Below are 19441 nucleotides of genomic sequence, written 5' to 3'. Positions count from 1 at the left end.
CATATCAGCTTTATTCGTAATTCTCCCAAACAGAAAATAACCCAAATGCCCTTCACTGGGTGAATGAACAAAATATGGTATATTCATACCTAGCAATTAAAAGAACAAAACTGCTGCAACATGGAACCACATGGATGGATTTTACAAATATATTGTTGACTAAATCAGGCTGGACACAGAAGAGTACACATTGTATGATTTCCTTTATATGAGGTTAAAGGACAGGCAGAATTTATCTGTCATGATCAGAGTCAAAAATAGTGGTCATTTCTGGACGAGAAGGTAGTAATGGTAGAGATGGCACATAATAGAGCATTTGGAGTGAAGGAAAAATTTCTACATTTTCTAAGAGGTAGGCACATAGATGCGAGTGTTTGCATGTGTGTGTGTGTAAATTTACTGTAAGCATGCTATGCCCTCTGTTGTAGACTGAATTGTGTCCCTTCATAAATTCATTGGTTGAAGTCTTTGCCCCCAGCCCCTCATAATGTGACTCTATTTGGGGATAGAGCCTTTAAGGAGTTACATGAGGTCATGTGGATGGGCCCAAGTCCATTCTAACCAATATTCTTATTAGATGAGGAAATTTGGACTAAGAGACACAAGGAACATGTGTGCACAGAGGGAAGACCCTGTGAAGATGTGGCAAGGCGGGTGGTCATTTGCAAACCAAGGAGACAGGTCTTAGGAGAAACCAACCCTGATGGCACCTTGACCTTGGGGTTCTACCCTCCAGATAATAAAGGGAAAGGAAGATAAATTTTGTTGTTTAAGCCATGCAGTCCCTAGTATTTTCTTGTGACAGCTTGGCAGACTAATACAATCCCCCAAATATGAAATAATAGCCAACGTTTAAAGTATTTACTAGATGCTCATTTAATCCTCCCAGCATTACTACGAGGTAAATACAATTACAAATTATCTTTATTTTAGAGATAGTACTGAGGAAGGATGAGTAAGTTGTCCAAAGTCATGAAGGTAGTAAGATGCAGTCCAGGGATTTGGCTGTGTGCTGCCTGAATCCAAAGACCCTATGTTTAATTCCCAGATTATATGCTGAATTTCTAGATTATAATAGGAAGTTTCTCTTATGTAGGTAGCTAGCAGACAGAAATTTCTGCAGAAATTTCCAGGAATGTCCTTAGAAATGGGTACTGAGAAAGAAAATTCCAGAGCATGGGGGATTCCAAGAAAAGAAAAAATAGGGCTAAAAGGACCTGTAGCACTGAGAGTGTGGGTGAGGATAGGCCCCTGGGAGTACCCAGCCTGAGTTCAGGGTCAGCAATAGCGAAGAGACTGTTCACACTTGCAAGCAGATCCTTGATTCATTCCATTCTAACTGGTTATGAATGTTTCCCGCCACGTCCCCAGACCTTGAACTCCTTGAAGAAAGGAGTGGGTCCCACTTCCGTTATCTTATATAATGTGGGGCACTCAGCGAATGTGCATTGAATTAAATGGGAAGGACTGACAGATCTTCCCAAATGACCTTGCCCTACTTTACACGTTTTCCTTGAAACCAGTCCTGCTCTCATCTCAAATCTCCAATGGGGGAAAATAAATTGCAGGCTCACATTTTACTTCCCAAGTTCTGACAAGTGTTATTTATGAACACTAATCAAATATGCTAAATCTGCCAAATACGCCGGTTGAAAATAAAATGTGATTCAGCAGTGAATTTTTGGTGCCATATTTCCTGTCCTTTTATTCTCCTCTAGGGCTTTGTTTTATCTCCGTGCCTTGCATTCCCTTGCTCTGTTGCTCTCTATACAATTGCCTTCTTGTCTTTTTCTTCCATTTCTTCTGATTTACTCCCTTTTGGAGGGGCTGTCACTGGTTCAGCAACTAAAGATTGATAATAACATCTTGTTGTTGCACTGTAATTGCTGTGTCAAGAAGGCAGGTGCAGCAGGCTGTCACAGTTCTAACACTGACTGAAGAGGAGATTTGCTGTGTGCTGATTAATATTGGGGGGGGGAGGAAGGGTACCTTAAGGATGTGACTGTCTCTCAAAAAATGCCTCCTTCCCTCACTTTAAAGATGGAATCACTAGCCATGCACTGTCACACTCATTGACAGTGGTCAAAGCGATGTATCTTTCATGATATTATTAATTGTTTTTGAATAATCTTTTCAGAACTTTTCAAGATAATGCTTATGTAATTTTTCCCAAATTATTTTAAAGAAATGAGAGGCTGTAGTATCATTCTTCCTTATAGATAAGGAAACTAGGTCACAAATGGTTATTTTCTTATTGTCATGTAAAGAAGCATTAATGATGGTAGAGCTAGAATTTCAGCCTATTTTTCCATTAAACCAATTTCATTCTAAACATCCTCTCAACACACAGATACACACAAAGAATTAACTGATATAAAAATTGCTATAGAGAGCTTGCAGTGATTTGTGTCTAATATTAGAGATTGTCAATAAAGATTTTTTGTGTGGAATTTTAGGGGCTAATGCATACCTTCCATTCCATTAGACAGTGAGTTCCTAAGGTGGGTATTTTTGAGTAAAACAATTGCTTTTGGGCTCTCAAAAGTAGAAGTTGGATTTGCAAAAACAGCATAGGATTGCGACTGGCACCATGTTATACTCATAATTTGAGCTGAAGTTTGGACGACATTCACTGGTAATATTTGACTTATAGACAGCCAGAATATATATTTATTTTAACCTAAGGGAAACTGAATTGTGTCTAAATAAACTTTAAAAATTTGCATATGACCAGAAGGTTGGATAGTCTTGCCATATGTCAAGACTATGTCTTTACTTTCCATTTCCAGAACTAAAAAATATGGTGAAGGCTATGAATTCCCTCTTAGAGTTGGAAGGAGTGTTATGAAATGACCAAGAATAGCAAACAGATCTTAGAAATCCAGGCAAGCTTGGGTCTGGCTGGCACTTGGTGTGCATATCTCTTTAGATAACAAGGACACAGCTACAAGGTTGGGAAGTTGAACAGGATGAGCTCTTGAGGGCCCTTCCAGATCTATCCATCTATGAAAATAGCTCATCAGTAATGCCTCAAATGAGTTCACATTCAGCACGTGGGCTTTAAAGGTTTCTTCAAGTGGGTAGGTTTTGCAGTATATGCTGTGGGTGTCTTAAGATAACAGGCGAGAACGCAAAGCCCTCAGCAGTTGCTTATCTCTAGGCTCCCAGAATTTAACACTTAGGGATTTATAGCAAACCCACCACCCTGATGGAAACAAAAGGTCACTCATCTTGCTCAGAACTAAACCAGTAAGTGCTTAAAGTTAATCTCCCTAATAACATACCAGAGGCAGCAGGGTCGTGAGCCGGAAGCTGGTGCAGAAGTCTCCCTGCAGTTCTGCCTTGAATTGTATTGGCTTCCAAATTCCTGCATTGCTGAAGTGCAGCCGAAGGTAAACCCTGGTCTATAAAGCATCACAAGTATTGCATCTGGATCATTATTCCCGGTGGGGAGGGGTCCCCAAAATTAGACAAGGGATATATGACTTGTGTCATTAAGCTAGCTCTTCTGTAATGTCAAGGAAATACAAGTTTTCAGTCTCAAAGAACTGTACGCCTTGATTATCTTCATAGTCTTAATCAAGAAGTGAAGCCATTTATATAGAATATTTTTGCCACATAGATTTATTTTTTATGTCTATTTTTTCAGCTTTATTGAAGTATAATTGACAAATAAAATTGTAATATATTTAAAGTGTACGACTTGATGATCTGATAGATGTTGTGAAAGAGTTCCCAGAGTCGAGTTAATTAACACACCCATACCTCATATATTTACCTTTTTTGGCAGCTAGGGGGAGAGGTGAAAGCACAAGTACTACTGTTAGCAAACTTCAGTTGCACCACACAATATTATCAATTATAGTCACATTGTTATACACTAGGTCTCAGCCTTATTTAGCTTCTCACCAGAAGTTTGTACCCTTTTACTGACCCCTTCACTCCTCAGGGAGAAACCTGGCGTTGAGGGTTCCCTCTGGATTGATTGGTGCTGCGCTGGTGTGGGGTTTATGGCAAGAGTGTGTATTAGCTTTTCTTACCTGTTTAGATGTGTTTAGATTTTCTCCATTCCTAATGTGGAGGAAGAAGTCACTTAACTAGTTTTTGGATTTCTCTCAGTTTTGATCTGCATGTGGATGTGTACTCAGTACATCTGTGGGAGGTGGGAAATGCAGGAGCCTCTTATGTTGCCTTCCTCCTCAGATAGATTTATATTTGAAAGAATCTATAGAGAAATTTAGTTGAAAATCGATGTGTTGTAGGTGAGGAAATGGACCTGGAGGGGTGACAGGACTTGCTTATGTGGTTTAAAACCCAAAATGGTGGTCCTTCATCTGATTTCAGTGAGGATGTAACGTTTCTCCTGCATCTTTCTTTATGTGACAAGAAAGTTATGGTAGAGTGAGGTCATGGACTGATGACTTCTGAAGTTATGGATGCACAATGTCAGAAGCCAGAACTCTTCCTCGGGGCTTTTCCCACTGAGACAACCAGTTTCTAGAATTTCCCTATAAGAACTTGGGTGACATGGAATGATCACATGGAAGCAGTGTGTTAGGGCAGTTGGGAAAAATCAGCCTGTAAACACTCAGTGAAAGAGTATTTTGGTTCCTGATCTTTGTGAAAAATGTAAATAATTTAAGAATATATCCTTTAAAAACTGTGGAGAGCATCACCAAAACCATTTAAAGACTTTTAAACTCACCCTTGGGTTTTTACACTATTTCGTGACGTGTATTAACTCTTTTTTTCTCAATGAAGAAATTTGGGCATCAAGTAGAATCTGAGGATGGCAGAGTTTCACAAAATTAAAGCGTGAGCACTGATAAACTATGCTGTGATTTAGCATTTTATCTGTAATGTTTTATCAAATCCCTGCCATTCCCCCGAGGAAAGGAGAACTTGAATCTCCTTATTGATACCAAAACAGATTTTAATCAACAGTGGAGGATTTGAATGCTTCTGAATTTTCCAGGTGGAATGATAGTGTGCGATCTCTAAACGGAAGCAAGTGCTCTTGTTCCCATCTTCAACTCCAAGTGAGCTTAATTTAAGGGGTTAATATCACAAAGGACTGAGAAGTCACGCACTGAAGTAGTAGCGGTCCTTTGAGAGGAGTACGAGAACATTGGGCTTCTCAAGACACTGAAGTGATGATGAGACGCTAAGTGTCCTTACAGGCTATTAATGTGAAAAGCAAATAATATTCAAGCTGAATTTGCAGTGTCCTTAACATGACAAGTTTATAGTCTCTCAGAGATTAACAGCATGGCGGCCAAAAGTGCTTCTGTGTTACACACTGGAGCTTCCCAAATGAAACAGATGCTTTTTGATTTAACCTGTGAGAATATTAATGTCTTCCCCTTTATTGGCTTTCCACTGAATCAAGCAATTAACCACTTTTGCTGGGAAATGGCATGCTATAACATACTCTTTTCTTTTTCTCTTTTTAATACACACAGTAAATTATGACAAAATAGGTATTTATACACATTTCTGCACATTTTCACGTTGCCAGTCACTTCACAGAATTTCCTGTGCATAGTTCAGCAGCAGCTACGTTGATTCTGTTGACTTGGCTGATAAGTGTTTACCGATTACCAAACTATTCTCAATAAAAAAACAACTGGTCAAGAGGCAAACATATTTGTCCTCCTTGCCCACATCTGCTACAGGTTAAGAGGTGAAAGTGACTTGCTCATTTTCAGTTCCCTTTCTTGTCCAGAAAAGGATTGCTTAGATCTTGTCTGATTGTTTTAAAGTCTATTTTTAATAACTAATGTGCAGAGTGAGATAATTGATGGATTATAATTCTGCCCTTCTTGTGAATGGTTGAGTGACCCAAGGAAAGCTGTTTTCTTTCTCTGACTTACAAATTCTCTTTATGTGTGAAGAGCAGATACCAAGTGTAATGCACTCATTTCAAAAGAGTTTTGAGAAATGTAACTTTGAAAAAGAAATATAAAACTTTCCCAAACCTAAAGTGTTATATAAATGTTTAATTATGTTAGCGCTGATTAAAAAACCCAATAGAGATACATTAGTCTTGCTTTTGGCCATCTAGTCTCCCTTATTTTTCAAGAAATTCCAGATGCGTAACATTGTCAATTGCTCTTGATTAAACATTTATACAAATAACTGCCTTGGTACTGCTGCTTTTGATTCATGTCTGAATGGCCTTAGGGCTTAGGTGCTTGTGATTAACTTTAATTTTCAGCAAAGATACTGTGCATCTTACACTGGAACATTTCTTCAGGGATGTACAGTTCCTTTTGAGAGTAATTTCAGCACACTCACTGATATTCTGGGGAAGTTGCTGCCAGATGTTTTATTTCGTGCCCCACATCTTTTCTTCATAAACAAGCTAGCAAATGAGGTTTGAGTAGTTTACAGGGGGAGAGGAAGTGTCTTCAGTGGGAAGAGGATGGGAGGAGTTGAGACTGGACCCCACACTGTTGAGAGGAAGAGGAGAGGACTTCTGCTGTGTGTGTGTGGAGGGGAGCAGTTGGCCAGAGTTTGCGGCTTCAGGCCTGGACAGACTGAACTTGCCAGGTAGGAAGTTTTCCTGGAGAACAAAATGGATCCACCCAGCTCACAGCATCTGCCCAGAACAGGTCCCTGAATGATGGCCATCTGACTTTGAATACTTTTTTCTTTAAGCTAAGTAAACAACTGAAGTTTATTTGAAATGAAATGATTTTTTAAAAAATTTTTTAGTAACCAATTAACTGAACACTTTAAAACCGATGGGCTGCCAGAATGATAATGTATGATGTTTTTTCTCTAATCACTACTTTTGATGATTGATTCTTTTCTTGTCTGGTCACCAGTCCACTATTTGAGAAGAGAAGAGAAAATTCTCTTTCTCCTATTCCTCTTCACTTTTTAAAAAAAATTTATTATTATAATTTTTTTTGGTGGGGAGGTAATTAGGCTTGTTTGTTTGTTTCTTTATTTAAATGGAGGTACCTGGGATTGAACTCTGTACCTTGTGCATGCTAAGCACATGCTCTACCATTGCCCCCACCTTCACTCTGTTATTTCTGATTCTTCAGGATTGGGACAGGGGAGGAAGAGTTCTAGAAAGGAAGCAAAATTCCTTTCACTTCACAGGTGCTGTTGTAGTGTGTCCTTGATTTTTATTTCTTCTGTGTGGTAAGATCCTAAATATAAACTGTCACTGAGTTAAATGTCTGAGTTCTTCAGAAGGTCACTCGTTGGGTTAGTGTCTCTTTTTGAATAGAAGTACAGATGACAATATTCTATTAGTTTCAGGTATTTGACATAGTGATTCAATATTTTATACATTACAAAATGATTATCATGCTAAGTCTAGTTACAGTCAGCATACTAAATTATTACAGTATCATTCCTTATGCTGTACACTACATCCCTGTGAATTATTTATTTTATAACTGGAAGTTTGTACCTCTTCATCCTTTTTACCTATTTCGCACAGTCCTTTACCTGCATCCCATCTGGTGATTATCTGGATTTGTGAGTCTGTTTCTGTTTTGTTATGTTTGTTTTGTATGTCAGATTCTACATATAAGTAAAATCATGTAGTATTTGTCTTTCTGTGTCTGACTTACTTCACTTTGCATTATTCCCTTTAGGTCCATCCATGTTGTTGAAAATAGCAAGCTTTCATTCCTGGTTATGACTGAGTAGCAGTCCACTGTATATATATAATGTATCTTCTTTATCCATTCATCTGTCAGTGAGCACTTAGGTTACCTGAATATCTTGGCTTTGTAGTATAGTTTGAAATCTGGAATGCGATACCTCCAGCTTTGTTCTTTATTCTTAAGATTGCTTTGGCTATTCAGGGTGTTTTGTGGTTCCATTACAATTTTAGGATTCTTTGCTCTAGGTCTGTAAAATAAAAAAATGCCCTGGCCATTTTGATAAGGGATTTCATTGAATCTGTAGATTGCTTTGAGTAGTAGTATGGATATTTTAACAATATTAATTCGTCTGATCCATTAGCACGGTGTATATTTCTATTTATTTGTGTTGCCTTCAATTTATTTCATCAGTATCTTATAGTTTTCACAGTATAGGTTTGTCACCTCCTTGGTTAAATTTATTCCTAGGTATTTTATTCTTTGTGATGCAATTGTAAATGGAATTTGTTTTCTTAATTTCTCTTCCTGATAGTTTATTAGTGTATAAAAATGCAACAGACGTCGGTATATTAATTTTGTATCCTGCAGTGTTACTGAATTCATTATTTCTAATAGTTCTTTGGTGGAGTCTTTAGGGTTTTCTATATATAGTATCATGTCATCTGTCAATAGTGCCAGTTTTATTTCTTCTCTTCCAATTTGGATGCCTTTTATTTCTTTTTCTTGTCTTTTTCTTGCTGTGGCTAGAACTGCCAATACTATTTTGAATAAAAGTGGTAAGAATGGAAATCTTTGTCTTGTTCTTGATCGTACACAAAAAACTTCTAGGTTTTCACTTGGAGTATGATGTTAGCTGTGAGTTTGCCATTTCTTTTTGTTAAAGTGGTGTATTACATTTACGATTTGTGAATATTGAATCGTCCTTGAATCCCTAGAATAAATACCACTTGATCATGCTATGATCCTTCTAACGTATTGTTGAATTTGGTTTGCTAACATTTTGTTGAGAATTTCTGCATCTGTATTCATCAGGGATGTTGGGCTGTTATTTATTTATTTTTTTGATAGTGTCTTTGGTTTTGGTATCAGGGTAATGCTGACCTCATAAAATGAGTTTGGAAGTGTTCCCTCCTCTTCAGTTTTTTGGAATAGTTTGAGAAGGGTAGGTATTAACTCCTCTTTAAATGTTTGGTAGACTTCCCCTGTGAAGCCACTTGGTCCTGCCTGGACTTTTTTGGGCATTTTTTTGATTACTGATTCAATTTCATTACTAGTAATCAGTCTGCTTAGATTTTCTATTTTTTCTTGATAGTCAGTCTTGGAAGATTGTATGTTTCTAGGAATTTATCCATGTCTTCTACTTTGTTCAGTTTCTTGGCATATCATTGTAGTAGTCTCTTATAATTGTTTGTACAGTTGACCCCTGGAAAACCCTAGTTTGAACTGTATGAGTCCACTTATATGTGGAAGTTTTTCAGTAGTAAATACTACAGTATTACATGATCCATGATTGGTTGAATTCCTAGATGAGGAACCACGTATAAGGAGGAACTATGTATAAGGAGGGCTGACTAAGTTGTACACAGATTTTTGACTGTGTAGTGGGGTCAGCACCCCTAATCCCTGCATTGTTCAAGGGTCAACTATTTCTGTGATATCAGTTGTAACTCCCCTTTCATTTCTAATTTTAAAATTTCTGCTTGTTTTTGTAGTTCTTCTCTGTTCTTTTCATCTTGTTTTAGTCTCTTGCTTTGTGGTTTGATAATTTTCTTGAGTGTTACATTTAGGTTTCTTTCTTTTTTTGTGTGTATCTATGGTAGGTTTTTGGTTACCATGAGGGTAATAAACATCAGCCTATAGCTAGCTAGCTATTTGTTTCAAGCTGATAGTCACTTAAGTTCAAACATATTCTAAAAGCTCTAGTTTTTTTAAGCCCTGTCACATTTTATGTTTTTGACATCACATATTACATCTTTTTTATTTTGTGTGTGTCCCTTACTACTCATTGCACTGATTGCTGATTTTATGACTGTCTTTTAATCTTCATACTGTTGAAGTGGTTGATCCACTGCCTTTACTATATATTTGCCTAGACCAGTGAGGTTTTTTTTCTTTTATATATATTTTTTATTTCTAGTTATATACTTTTCTTTTCCACTGAAAGAAAGCCTTTAGCACTTCTTGTGAGGCTAGTTTAATGGTGATGAACTTTTAATCTTTGGGAAATTCTATCTTTCCTTCAATTCTGAATGATAACCTTGCCAGGTAGAGAATTTTTGATTGTAATTATTTTCTTTTTAGCATTTGAAATATATCATGGCACTTCTGATCTGCAAAGTTTCTGTTGAAAAATCAGCCTTCTGGGGATTCCCTTGTAGTGACTCTTTGTTTTTCTCTTGCTGCCTTAAAATTTTTCTCTTTTCACTGGTTTATTGTCTGACACAAAACTTATTCACTGGCAGGGCTTCTGCATGCCTGGTCTAGTGGCGTACAACCCAAAGTCTTTGGCTGCTGGGTTATTGTGCCTAGTAGGCAGCCTTCTTGTGTCACGATGGCGCAAGGTCAGCTGCCTTGACAGGGGTCTGCTTGTCTTGTAAGAGTGTGTATCCTTGCCTTTCCGGTGGTGGGGCTGCTTGTCAGATGATTCACTGCAGATCCTCCTTTTTTATTATTTAAATTTTTCCTTCCAGTTTTATTGAGATATGATTGACGTGCAGTACTATATTTTTTTTTTGTAAGAGGGGAGGTTTTAAGGTTTTATTACTTTATTTATTTTAATGGCAGTACAGGGGATTGAATGCAGGACCTCGTGCATGCTAGGTATGTGCACTCTGTCACTGAGCTTTACCCCCCAACCACAGATCCTTCTTGACTGTTTTGTTTTTACTCTGCTCAGATACTCACAGATGGCAGATCAGTAAGTCCACTGTGTAAGTAGACATCCAGTAGAATAAAATGACAGTTTATTAATCTCTGTAACTGACTCTTTTCTGGAAATAACATTACTTTGAGAGTGGTGGATTCTCCCACCCATTCCTCGCTGCTTCCAGCTCAGCCCCTGAATCCATCATCTTCTGTTTATGCATTTTGGGTGAGAGTTCTGCTACTAGCCTTTCCATGAGTCCTGCAGAGGTGTGCTAGGTAGGTTTTTAGAATATACAAGCACTTAGTTAGATTCTGTTGTTTTCAGTTTGGGGGCTTTAGCCGCATCCTAGGGAGAGTCCTCTTCAACCTCTGGTTACATTTAGTGTGAAGAGACTAGAGGAACCCACTAGTCATGCTACTTTTCTCTGAATCACAAAGACAAAATTGTTTGTTGTGCTTGAACTAGATTCTAAACTTTAAAGAAAAGAAAATGTTTTTCATCTACTTATAAAATAGAGAGCTTCTGAGTATTTATAGTCTGTGTGGTAGTCAATGTGGAGGGAAGCAGCTCTCGAGGAACCAGACCTCAGCCTTCGTGGTCCAGGCCGCTCACCATCTCTGCTCTCTCCCTTCACTGCACTGGACTTGGAGTAGCAAGTGCAGGAGGAGTGCATAATGGTATATATGCTTTATGTTAAAAACTCAACTCTGATATTTGTCAGCAAACTGTGTGTATGTAGCTCATTACCCTTCAGTTTTACATTTTCTCAGTTTAGCCAGGACAGTCTTGTTCCACTGTTGTCTACCTTTTGCTGTGTGAAGTGACAGGATTAATCCAACATGCTTCCCTTTGCCATCTACTCTGGGGATCCTGGGAGATGAAATGTGGCTTAAGTTCCCTAAATAGGACAAGTGATAATGAGAGCTGCCATTTATTGAGCATTCAGTGGTACTAGGCATATTCTGAATTCTGTATCAGTGTTCACTCAGCAGGCCCTCTATCTGTCCTTTACTGTAGGTTTCGTTGCTGCTCTCATTTCATAGATGTGGCAGCTGATGCACAGAGAGGTTAGGACACCTGCCTGAGGTCACATAATTTGGAAGTGGCAGAGGGAGGAATTGATCCTAGGCAGTCTGGCTCCAGAGCCTGCACTCTCAACTGTGGTTACAGTGCCATGGGAATATGTGAGTAGCCCTCTCTTGAACAGACATGCCTGTCATAACCTCTTTATGAAGAATTAAGTATTCTCTTAGCCTCTCAAGTTACTAAAAAAAAAAATGAGAAAAATGAACTTTTTTACAAAACAGAAGCAGACTCAGACATAGAAAACAAACGTATGGTTACCAGGGGGAAAAGGGGGTGGGGAGGGTTCAATTGGTAGTTTGGGATTTGTAGATATTAACTACTATGGATAATATGAACAACCAGGGCCTACTGTGTGGCACAGAGAACTATATTCAATACCTTGTAATGGCCTCAAGTGAAAAAGAATACGACAAAGAATACGTACATATATATGTATGTATAACTGAATATGCTACACACCAGAAATTAACACATTATAAACCAACTATACTTCAATTTAAGAAATTTTTAAAAATTTAAAAACCTCCTAAACAAATTTTAAGATCTTTTTACTTTGTGACTCTGATTTTTTTTTATTAAAAAATATTTGCTCCCTATCCAACAGTGAACACAAACCAAGGCATCTACTCTAATCACATTAGTGAGTAGGCTTCTGTATCTTCTAGTCCATGGGTGAAGAAGGCAAAATCAAAGAGATGCCATTCCACGTAGGTAGCTAGTGGCAGAGCTAAAGCCAGAAATTGGGACTGTTTCCATTACTGGCTACTTAATGGTACCTTTTTTTTTGTTTTTTAAACATTGTTTACTATGTGCTAGGCTCTGTATTTGGAGCTTGGGACACTGACATGTATCAGACATGCTTTTTGTACTAGAGATAAAGAAGTTCAGTCCAGTTGGGGCCACCTGTGGAATGAAGTAATTGCAAAAAGCACATGGTAAGCATTAGAATAGTGGTGCCGTGTGAGATGTGGAAGATGGCATGCTCAACTCGACGTGTGGGTAAGATAGGAACTGCTGCACAGGGGAAGACTGGAGCTGGATTTTGAAGAATGAGTTGGCCAGGCTGGAAAAAGGGAAGGAATGTTCGGAAGGACTAGCACGTACATAGACATGGAGCACGCTCGGGCAGCTGCACGCTTGGCAGAAGTGAAGAGGGTCTGGGGTGGGAGGTGAGTACAGAGAGGAACCCAGACAAGGAGTCCCTACCATAGAAAGCCATCAAGGGTTTGGGCTTGAATTTCAGAAACTTCATTCTGTCTTGCACTTCGAGCCATGGAGATCAATTACAGGCTGTTTACAATTCTAGGGGAGTTATGATTTCCTAGACCCAAGAGAATATGGTAGCAGCAGGAATGAAAAAGGAACAGAAAGAGGTAATTAAGAATACTGCCCAAGGGTCCCTTGAAAATCAAACAAAAGAGGGACATGAAGGAGAGGCATGAAAATTAAGTTTCCCTCAGCCCCTTACCTGATTGTCGTTCGATGTGGCAGTTCCTGTTAAGACACACCCTGATTCCTCTGGGCATGTTCATGGTTATTGTCACCTCTGACCTCCAGCAAGTGAGCCCTAGTCCTAAGGTTCCCAGGATCTGAGGGTTTGCATGGTCAGTCACCCTCAGGCATCGATACACCCTCCGTCGTCTCTTCTGTGTCCACAGGCCCCAATGCTTCTCGCCTTCACCTCAGTAAGTGTTTTATCCTAGTTGAAAAATGTCACCTCTGGAGTTGTTTCTCAACAAAACCCTTGCTCTTCTTTTACGCTGACAAAGTGCTACTCAGCCTTATCATTTGTCTAACTTTCTGGGAGGAAGATATCACACTCTACTCTACTTTCAGTCCTAGAAGAGGCAAGATGGTTGTTGAAAGGATTAAATGCTTTAATACCAAGTTCCTTGCATCTGGTAGGGGACCAGTATAGTTCTTAAGCACTTACCATAAGCACATAATGCCAGCGCAAGGTGATAAAACTCGTGTACAGCGTTTATTGTATTGGAATTACATGCTTTTGTGTATCTCCCACTTAACTGTATGTGCTTTGTAGGTGTAATTATTACTAGTATGCATGGGATTTTGCATGTACTAATGACACAACATTCTGCTATGGTTCTTGATATAAAAGCAGTTATTAACATGGATTTATCTCCGCTCTCTCCCTACTATGTACTGACCAGTAACAAATGATTAGAAAAATCAAGAGTTTAGAAAACGGATGTTGGTGTTGATTAAGAATTATCAATTATATGGTGTGCTGTCAGAGGACCTTCAGCCTTTCCCAGATACAGTATTTCTCACTCAGAACCTCAATACGACTTTGACTTTCAGTTCTAAGACATGAGAGTAGCTTATCTGTGTGAGTATCTTTAAATGATATGGTTTTGCTACTTAATAACTACATCATCTGGAGTGGGTATTTTGTACTGCATTGGCCAGTTAGTTCTTTCTCTTAACACACAAAAAATACAACATAGAGATGGTCTGAAAGAAATGTTTGCATTCATTTGAAAAATAAAATACCAACTCTGTTTTTGTTAACATTCATTTTATAAAATATCTTAAAAGAACAGATAAAGTACTTGAGTTTACATAATCAGAATTGAAAAAGGATGAATAAAATATAAATTAATTGAACACATAACTATTTTGCCACATTAGACAAGTTTAAAAAAGACATTAAAAAAATAAAATAGTAACTGGGAAGAAAACCCTTCAATCTATTGCTGTCATTTTCTGGAAACTTCCTAGAAGCACTAAAATTCCAGGTCAACAGGCAGTACCTGTATTGTTGAAAACACTGTAATTTGCTTCCAAATCTGTCAGCTTAAGAGAAAAAAATTTAAATTTTAACCAGGTTAGATAACTCAGTGCAAATTAAAGCTTCAAGTTGAAGATCTGAGGGAGGAAAAAAAAAATGTCAAGGAAATACTTCTGGAACAGAAAAAGAAAAAAATTCACATTATGAAGAAATCTTTGCAAGTGTTCTTGTGTGTGAAATATTGAGTTAACCAATCAGCCCTCTGAAGTTGCAATTAGGACTCTATTATTAAGATTATTTCCAATATGGGCAAGAGGACATGGACAGGGAAGGGCTAGGCTAAAGGTCATGTTTGTGAAAAGAAGTTCAAGTTGACCACAGCACTGCTGATTCAATTCTAGAAAATTTGGCCAGGATATCACAGATACTGAGGGGAGAAAGAGATTATGGAGCCCAGTTTACTGGACTGTCATTGAAGATAAGTATTTCTGCCTTCTACCCCCTGGAATATGCTGGGGGACAGGGGAGAGCAGGTTAATGTTGGCCATGACCTGCTTTGATTAGGGATTATATGGCATACTGGCTTTAAAAATAATCATACCATCAAGTCTTGAAAAATGGGAGGAATGTCAAACTTTTTGGATTACAGTGAAAACAAGTCAGGATCATTTCCAACCATTATGGCTAGTCACTTTTGTAACTAAAAGTGTATTTTGGTTTAATTATTTCTTCAAAAAAATTTTTTTTAAGTATGATAAGTCACAGGTAATAGGTAGCAATAGGTTTTTCATGACAGTGTTTGATAGAAAGTTTCCCTTTTTCATTCCATACAAGTTTTTGATTCTTTCTTTTTAACGACAAAACTCATGGTTACTATCAATAGATACAGAGAGATTTTCGTGGAGGCTAGTAAGTTTTCTTTGCAAAACAGATTTTTTTCCTGTGTTGTCACCAGTCTTTTCTTCTAATTCTCACTGGAAATCTTAACACATTATTTGAAAATTCTTTGAATGAGAACATACTATGTTTTCTAACATTTGTATTTTACATCATTCCCTAATCTATTAAGAATGTTGTAACAATGAAGTGGCAACTTTTGGCTTTTAGACTGTACCTAAGATAAGCAAGTCATAAAAAAGCCAAAAAATATAGTGCTATTCCAACGTGACACCAGAAACTTATAAAACAAGTGAAAAATCATGATGACATAACATGATGTTCATAAAGCAATGGAGAATTAGCCAGTGCAGTTTTTTTTTTTTAAATAACCTACCCACAGGGAGAAATCTAAGGCAAATTAAAAATTCTCTTCTAGGGACATTAACCAGCTCAGAATCACCTTAAGAAATGACAACATGAGCACAAACTTTCCAACACCTGTGACTCCGCAAGTACCTCATGTCATGAGACCCAACTGTCAAGTAAGGGCATGTGTCAGCTCGCAAAGGAAAGCACTGGCTCCTTCCCTGGGTCGACACTGTGACCACCCGAGTCTTGAACAATGTTAATTTCCTTTGGATATGCCACATGCTTGGTCACTTCCTTTCAGATCCGGAAGGGGGGCTCACCATCAGATGCATCTTTTTACACCACACTGTGTGATGTTAATGGAGTGGCAGAAACGTGCACAAACCCACTATTAGTCCACGTTTAGAAAATCTTCTGCGAGTTAAAGCATTTTACTCAGACCTGGTTTCGTCTCATTTCTTCACCGACTTACTAAGGGAGAAAATAAAAGCTAACTGCCTGAAAATTCTGAAGGTTTGGTGGAAACCTTCCAGGCTTTGTCCATCAGTGACTTTGACCACCAAAAGCGCAGATGAAGGATGACAGAATATGATAGCGGAATCAGCTTGTGAAGGTTTGTGCTTTAAAAGCACAATGCCTGCAGCGTGGAGCACATCACAGATGCCCAATAAATATTTGTAGATTTATTAAAAGTAATAACAACACGGTTTCTGAAGAACCAACCTCCATTTTGCAAAAAAAGCAAAAAATGATATTTCTTCACCAGACTGGATGGAACAATGTAGAGCAACGAATGAGAGAACCTAAAAATTAAATATGATCTCTAATCTGATTGCAGAGAGAAAATTAAGAATTTTGCAAAAAAAAAAAAAAAGCCACAGTAGCATTAGCACTTCACAGCGCATCCAAGATTTGCTGTTTCCGCTGCACCATGAGCTGGTTCCTAAACTTGCTAGGTGGCAGCTTGTAATCACTCAAACGGGAAATGAACTCTATTCTACTTTGGGAAAAGAATGACCATAGTTTTATCTGAAAATTATTAATATATTTCTGGGAGATGACCCTCTTATTCGGCATGCCTCCAAGTAACGCAGGCAGAAATATCAGGGGGCCTCGTTACGTAACGCCAGCACGGCACTGTTGTGTGCATGTGTCTCTCTCCCACCTCTGCAGTAGTTGCTTTCTCATACTGGGTTTTTACAGAGTTGTGACAAACCTGGGATAACAAAGATGAGAGTATGAAGAGTAAAGGTCACAAAACTGACACTAAAAAGGGAAGCTCTTCTATATCGTATGAAAACCACTTATAAAAGGCAGTTCATTGACAAAAAAATGCTTTATACATTCAGATTTTCCCCATCTCTCAACAGTGATGGTTTCCAAAAAGACTCAGTAGTGAAGGCCACACACTTTTTTTTTTTTGCATTAGTTTGATACACTGAAAATCAGAACCTTTAAAGCATCTTGTAAATGGGAGAAATGGAATTGGACCTGGGGGGTGGGATGGGAAAGATCATAATGAATATGTGACTGAGCTGTTGACGTGGACAGCAAGGGAGTTGGTGGGAAATGTTACAGCAGACCTGACCACTGTACAAAGGGTCCATCAAGAACACAGTACAGGTATCAAAAAAATCCCCAAACAAAACTAAAAAAACACTGCAAGTTCGCCAACTTGTAAACAAGGAAAAGCATTTCACAGATTCAAAGTTCAAGGGAAGTAAACGTCTTTAAATTATTTTTGTCAGTTCAACCCTGATTTAAAAGTATGGCTAGCAAAAATAAAGAAGCTGCAGCTCCTGGCATCCCGAGCAAGAAGCCGTCTTCTGAGAAGGGGCACTTCTGAGCCTCTCTCAAGATGCCACGTGAGGAGGAGACACCTTCACTCTTGGAATTCCACCTCACTTTTCCCCTTTCCCGTCTGGAATAGTCATCGATTGCTTTATGTTTCATTGCTGACAGTTCTGGCTGCTATAGGTTTAGCCGTGGGGAGACTGGAGGGGGGAAGGCAAATTCTCGGAGGATGCTACGGGCCACTTCGACATTATTCTGGGCTATCTCTAAGGCTCTTTTGACTTCTTCAAAGGCATATCCCTCGCCCATGAGTTTTGCAATTTTTGCATCGACGTTTTCCAAGGCCGCCTCAGGCCCGTGGGGTTTTCTGTGGTGAATTTCCGGTGCGGTCTTGCGGGGTCGTGGTTTAGGAGGTCTGGCTGGTGCTTGTGAACCATCTGCGTGGATTTTTAAAGTGAGATAGCATTGAAATGAGATAAAAATAGACATCGTAACATTAGTATAATCTCATTATTTTATATCACTATTTAATATGAAGACAGTTTTTCATTGTTTCTACAAATGTTTCCCCATTTTTATGTATTATCATTGGATAGGTTACAGTGTCCATTGTGAATGTCAGAAAACTAAGGTAGAATGTGTTGGCAATTTAAGAAATTCACACAAATGTATCCCCAATTCCACATTCTTCTTCAAGAAATAAGAGATACAGAAGGAAAAAAATAGGAACAACTGTCTGAAAAGGAAAAGCTCTCGCCTTGGCAGTGCAGCTGGAATACAGCTCATCCTCTACTGTGGTGGGGGCACTTTCTTGAGAAGTTTCTCCTAGAGAAACCGTTACAAGCTCGTGGAGAGGATTCCTGGCAGAACATCCTCACCAGGTCCTCCATCCCACCATGTCCAGCAGAACTTCTCTGAGAAACAGCTTTACAGCATCACTGCCTGTCTGATTTTTCATGTTAGTAATGCTGTAAAGTGAAACCTTACGATGCTAGGAGGGAAAAACAGAATAGTAGATCCTTCTGATGCTTTGAGTCTCCTGTTAGCCAATAAGCTGAACAGAAGTAAACTGCTTTGCTGAAATGCTTCATCCAGATTCCAATGTAGGAAGCTTAGCTTGAGAAAAAGCAAAGCCAGCAGCAACGGCAGTAGTGGAGAACTGGGGTCCGGATCAGTCCCCTGATAATGGTTTCATATAGTTAAACCAAACAACATTGGTGTCCATGAATGGAGAGTAATTTTACTAGGAGAAAAGAAAATTAATTGCAAGCCACCAGGGCATGGGCTAGTAATTTAGGGGCCACTTTTAACATGGATTTTCACCTATCTGTATTTGGTACTTAATATCAAAAGCCTCTATTTAAAAAAAAAAGTCAGATTTATGCCACAAAACATTTATGGACTTAAGACAAGGTAGACATCAACATTTATTTAATATCTTTCTTCTTAGACTGCTGACAAGTGCGAAATTCAAGGACACAGTTAAATGAGGAAGTGAGGCTAGAACCCAAACGCCTCATGACTCCCGTCCCTCCTGGTCTCTGCTGCCTTGCCAACTTCCCTGATGGCGTCAGGAAATACTGTAAGCTGATTATTTTCAAATCTATATCATAATAATAACAGTAATTATAATAAATCTATATCATAATTATTTGATACATTATTTCATATTTTTATCATAAGTATGGTATTTTTCTCTGAGAGGGTAAGTGGTAAAAACCATCATTCTGTTTTCAAGTCTAGCAATAACAATGTAACATACACAAAATAAAAGCCTCTGGGATGAAAATATTTAGTTCCATACCAAATTGGATGATAGTCTTATTTTGAATTATTTCTTATTTTTAATTGTTCCTTTCTTACAGAATGATACCGTTTGAAAAAAAAATACAGCTGTAGATAAAGCTTACTATGCTCATATATAAGAACACACATTAATTTCTGGTTCTTGCTAAAGTCTGTACTGCTTTGTGCATCTGTAACTAAACATCTCAAATTATTATGGTCTACTAAATTGCATTTCTTATCATGTTTTGAGGTTTCATTTATTTTTCTATTAAGTATTTC

At 38.3% G+C, this 19441-nt stretch overlaps 1 protein-coding gene and 1 long non-coding RNA gene across 9 annotated transcripts in view; one reads left to right on the top strand and one right to left on the bottom strand.

Annotated features, from left to right (window-relative positions):
- Positions 1-19441, top strand: part of LOC140697730 (uncharacterized) — a 72278-nt gene that overhangs the window by 40291 nt on the left and 12546 nt on the right. Inside the window, exon 2 of the long non-coding RNA XR_012075025.1 lies at positions 18825-18956. This is a non-coding gene — a long non-coding RNA (uncharacterized lncRNA). The remainder of the gene's footprint in view (positions 1-18824; positions 18957-19441) is intronic.
- Positions 16873-19441, bottom strand: part of CBLB (Cbl proto-oncogene B) — a 258056-nt gene continuing 255487 nt past the window's right edge. For all 8 annotated transcript variants that reach the window (XM_072965889.1, XM_072965884.1, XM_072965902.1 and 5 more), the window contains one exon: positions 16873-17811. In XM_072965889.1, coding sequence (XP_072821990.1) covers positions 17552-17811 — 260 coding nt within the window. In that variant the 3' untranslated portion in view covers positions 16873-17551. The remainder of the gene's footprint in view (positions 17812-19441) is intronic.

Source organism: Vicugna pacos, chromosome 1, assembly GCF_048564905.1.
Source record: "Vicugna pacos chromosome 1, VicPac4, whole genome shotgun sequence".
Lineage (NCBI taxonomy): Eukaryota > Metazoa > Chordata > Mammalia > Artiodactyla > Camelidae > Vicugna > Vicugna pacos.
Note: the sequence above shows the minus strand (reverse complement) of the source record. Positions and strands in the feature narration are given on the sequence as shown.